This window comes from Sinocyclocheilus anshuiensis, unplaced genomic scaffold, assembly GCF_001515605.1.
Source record: "Sinocyclocheilus anshuiensis isolate Anshui unplaced genomic scaffold, SAMN03320099.WGS_v1.1 scaffold889, whole genome shotgun sequence".
Classification (NCBI taxonomy): domain Eukaryota; kingdom Metazoa; phylum Chordata; class Actinopteri; order Cypriniformes; family Cyprinidae; genus Sinocyclocheilus; species Sinocyclocheilus anshuiensis.
The window spans coordinates 49,655-54,257 of NW_015554115.1; the positions used below are offsets into that span (position 1 = coordinate 49,655).

The following is a 4,603-nucleotide window of genomic DNA, read 5'->3' on the forward strand; positions in this document are numbered from 1 at the left end:
GAGAGAGTGTGTATGTGTGAGAGAGAGAGAGAGAGAGAGAGAGAGAGAGAGTGTGAGTGTGTCTGTGTTTGAACACTTCACCTAATCGTCACATATTCAAAGATTAGAATGACTTAAGCACCTTCAGCTTCTGAGAGAACAGTCGGTTAGCTCATGAAGCTCCACATGTTCAGAGTTTGTAGTTTTCAGCAGTTCCTGCTTCTTTACTGGAGTGTAATGTGGAGTGTCATGTGCAGGTTTGGCACAAGTCGCTCATCTCTGTCCATTTCTTTAGAGAGAGCAGAACTTCTGATCTGCAGTCTGTAGCGTCTCATTGAGGGCGTCCTGTGTGTGCTGTGCAGGTAACTGATACCCGCCCGCTGTCTGATCTGGAAGAATCCATCATGGTTTCCAGCTGTGATGGTGTACATTACATGCTGAGCAAGTGCTCTGACAGCGGGCAGCAGCTCCAGTATGGCTTCACTGGGTTTGAGTTGTGAGCGATTGAGGAGTAATTTCAGCGGCTGATCCCCATCCACACTGGCCAGACTAACTCCTTCCTGAACAGAAGTATATTATATTACAATTATGAGGTGCAATGAACTGACATCCAAATGCAACATTCATTTAGAAGAGAGATGAAACTACCAGTCCAAGACATCTTTAATGAAATGTTCTTGATTTTTATGTCTTTTACCAGTGTGAGGTTTGAAGTCTGTCCTCTCCTGACACTTTTCTTTTGGTGTCTATTCGTTTTGCAGCCATAGCAGGTTTCAGGAGAAAGACCATTTTCCTCTTCTGGTCCAAGCACACCACCTCCGAAACCAGCAGCAGATACACAGTGTCTGCAGAAACAATCACTCATTTAATCTCACGGACGGAAAAGATGAAAATATAAGACTAATAAATCACACATAATGGTTGCGTGGTGAGAAACTTCTCAGGTTACGTATGAAACCCTAAGAAGGGAATGAGATGCTGCGTCATTGCGTTGATGCTATGGGAACAGTTCTGCATGACCGGGGTCTGAAGCACATGTGAAAACACGCCAACCTTGATTGGCTGACGTGAGGACAGATGACATACTGTGGCATGTCAGTGAGACCATAAATGGGCACCAACGTCATGGAATCGCCACATTATAATTGTCTGAAGGAGGACGCTTCAGGCAAGCCCAAAGTGTGGCAACAAGATGCAGCATCTTCATTCCCTTCACAGGGAGCCAGGTTACATACGTAACCGGAGATGTTTCCTTTCAAAGTAGAACTTCAATGCTGTTTTATAGCACTGACACTATGGGAACGTGACTGCCAATGCCACCACACTGAGGAAGAATGCCTGCCCCACAAGGCTGTGTAACAGTGGCGTAGATGCCTGTCAAGGCAGACAGGACTGGATCAACACTCCTAGGGATGAAACCATGTCTAGACACTAAAGTCTAATTAATGTGTGCAGAGAGGACCAGCCTGCCACAGCACAAAGATCTTGTAATGGCACACCCTTAGATAGTGCCTTGGAAGATGCTACAATCCGAGTGGAGTGGGCCCTGAAGACTAGAGGCAAAGTCATTTTGCGCACCACAAGGCGCTGCTTTACCTCTGTTACGATCACCAAAGCAGACCAAAGTTTAGGAGGATTTACGCCTCTGGAATGAGCGGTACATGTATATCCTATAGGGCTGCAACTAACGATTATTTTGATAATCGATTAATCGGATGATTATTGTTATTATTATTATTTTTTTCGATTAATCAGATAAAACTAATTTTATTTTAATTAGATGTTTTGCTTATTATAACAATATAAAACCCTAAATCAGGGTATTTATGCATAAACGTGTACTTTAAAAAAATGCAAAAGCCACATATTGAGTTTAACTATCTTTAATTTTGTCATTTTAAACCTTACATAAAACGCAAAAGTTTGTCCAGTTTTTGAACAGTAAAACTTCTTTAAAATATTCAAAATATAAATAAACAAAACAAAACAAGCACTGAGTTGTACTCATATAAAATTCCCATTATAAATAATAAACAAACAATGAATGTTACTGTTTGATACAGAGGTAGAATGCAGAAGAACAGGAAAACTGTCACTCTTCAAAGTTGTTCATACAAACATGTTTCTTATTCACTTTTCCAAAATGTAGAATTGGAATGCAAAAATGTCAGCATGGCTACATGCTCTGGGTTGAGGCTGGCTACTTTTTTGCAAGCTATGTAACCTGCAGCAGAGAACAGACGCTTTGATGGCATTGAGGTGCCTGGATACACAAGTGGGATTCAGCTAATTTGGCCAAGGTGGGGTATTTATCGTTATTATCTCTCCACAAATCCAAAGGATTTTCTTCCTTGGCTAGGGGCCTCTCAACAAAGTAAGCCAGGACTTCATTTCTTATTTGAGTGTTGAGGTGGTCCTCAGCTTTCTCCTCTCTGCTCTCTTCCTCACTGCTGCCTACAGACTCAAGGAGTGAGTCAAGCAAAGATGTTGAAGGTTTAGCTTCTGTTCTTACGGCTGAGGTGGTTGTTTGCTGCTGCTCCATCTCCTTTCTTGCTGCAAGTGCTTCAGTTTGCACTTTAGCCTGCACAGTTATAATTTTCTTAGGTGACAGAAGTCTCAGTCTTCTGAAAATTGGGTCCAGAGCAGAGGAGAGAATCACAGGATTATCTACCTGTTCAAAGAGTTGCTTCCATCTGTTTTGAAGCTGCTCAGCTGCTGTGGCTTGGTAGGACTTCATTGGAGCTGAATCAAAGGCAGCACCTTCAGTGGACTTCAACAGCCCTTTCACAAGTGAAAGGCAATGAGGAGACTGTTACATATTCCTGCCCGCTCATAAAAATAGTTACACATTCAGAAGGCTTAAGAGCAATGGAAAGTTCGTTAAGAAGACTCCACTGGTCTGGTTTCAAATCAAGATAGCATTTTCCTCTGTGAGTCATGGATGGGTCAGACAAAGTAGCAGTTAAAGGCCACCTCTGCTTAATCAGTCTGTTAATCATATAGAACATACTGTTCAATCTGTTACTTACGTCCTGAACAAGCTTGTGCTCAGGTGTGCCCATTTGTTTCTGTTTTTCTTTGAGCTTACTGCAGGTGCTCCACAAAATATCTTGCAGCTCCAACAGCTCTTTCAATGCCTGTGTGCTTTAAAGCAGTGTTTTTATACGCGGCCAGTGCAGCGTATACTAGTCCACCCGTGTTTCTCCTCCAGTAATTTTGCAGCAGCCACAAAATTCGCGCCATTGTCAGGTATGTCTGTCTTCGAGTGACATGGTGGTAAGGCAGACAGACATCATCTTCTAGTCATTCCAAATGTAATGGCATGTAATGTCAAGGTATGCTTCAGTGGCAACACTTGTCCATATATCACCAGTTAAAGCCATTCTGCTGTTGGTGGTGTTTATAGCAAACTTCACTTGTTCAAATTCCCCCTGGTTCTTCTTCTGCATCAATTTTGTGAAGTGGGTCCTTGAGGGAAGAATGTATCCTGGGTTGAGGATGCTAATAATTTTTTTTTAATCCTTCATCTTCCACCATTGACATTGGCCACATGTCAGTTACCAACATACTCAGGAGGATGGCATCTGTTATAGTGGTTGCTTGTTGAGGAGTGCGTGGGGGATTTCTCCTTTCAACAAATTAACTCATATTCAGTTATTTTTTCTCTATAGAAACTCTGCATGAGTATGCAAGGTGAAGCAATTTGTGTAAATCAACATTTGTATTGTCTTTTAATGATAATTGCAGATGTCAAGTTGACAACCATGCTTAAAAAATAATCAAATAATATCAAATAATAAAATCATATAAGCATCTATATATATACAGTGCTGCTTGAAAGTTTGTGAACCCTTTAGAATTTTCTATCTTTCTACATAAATATGACCCAAAACATAATTAGATTTTCACACAAATCCTAAAAGCAGACAAAGAGAATCCAATCAAACAAAGGAGACAACAATATATACTTTGTCATTTATTTATTGAGAAAAATTATCCAGTGTTAAATATTCGTGAGTGGCAAAAGTATGTGAATCTTTGCTTTCAGTATCTGGTGTGACCCCCTTTTGCAGCAATAACTGCAGGTAATGTTTCTTGTAACTGCTGATCAGTCCTGCACAATGGCTTGTAAGAATTTTAGTCCATTCCTCAGTACAGAACCGCTTCAACTCTGTGATGTTGATGGGTTTCCTCTTGTGAACTGCTGCTTCAGCTCCTTCCACAACATTTCAGTTGGATTAAGGTCCGGAATTTGGCTCAGTCATTCCAAAACATTAACTTTGTTCTTCTTTAACCATTCTTTAGTAGATCAATTTGTGTGCTTGGGGTCATTGTCTTGCTGCATGACCCACTTTCTCTTGAGATTCAGTTCTAGGACAGATGTCCTGACATTTTCCTTCAGAATTTGCTGGTATAATTCAGAATTCATTGTTCCATCAATGGTGGCAAGCCATCCTGGACCAGATGCAGAAAAACAGGCCCAAACCATGATACTACCACCACCGTGTTTCGCTGATGGGATAAGGTTCTTATGCTGGAATGCAGTGTTTTCTTTCTCCAAACATAACGCTGCTCATTTAAACCAAAATGTTCTATTTTGGTCTCATCCATCCACAAAACATTT

The 4,603-nt window shown here is 41.0% G+C and overlaps 1 protein-coding gene across 1 annotated transcript in view; it reads right to left on the reverse strand.

The window, feature by feature from the left end:
- The window catches only part of fbn2a (fibrillin 2a), a 138,544-nt gene continuing 133,941 nt past the window's right edge, over positions 1–4,603 (reverse strand). The window contains 2 exon segments of the mRNA XM_016462171.1: positions 1–539; positions 677–824. Coding sequence (XP_016317657.1) covers positions 204–539; positions 677–824 — 484 coding nt within the window. The 3' untranslated portion in view covers positions 1–203.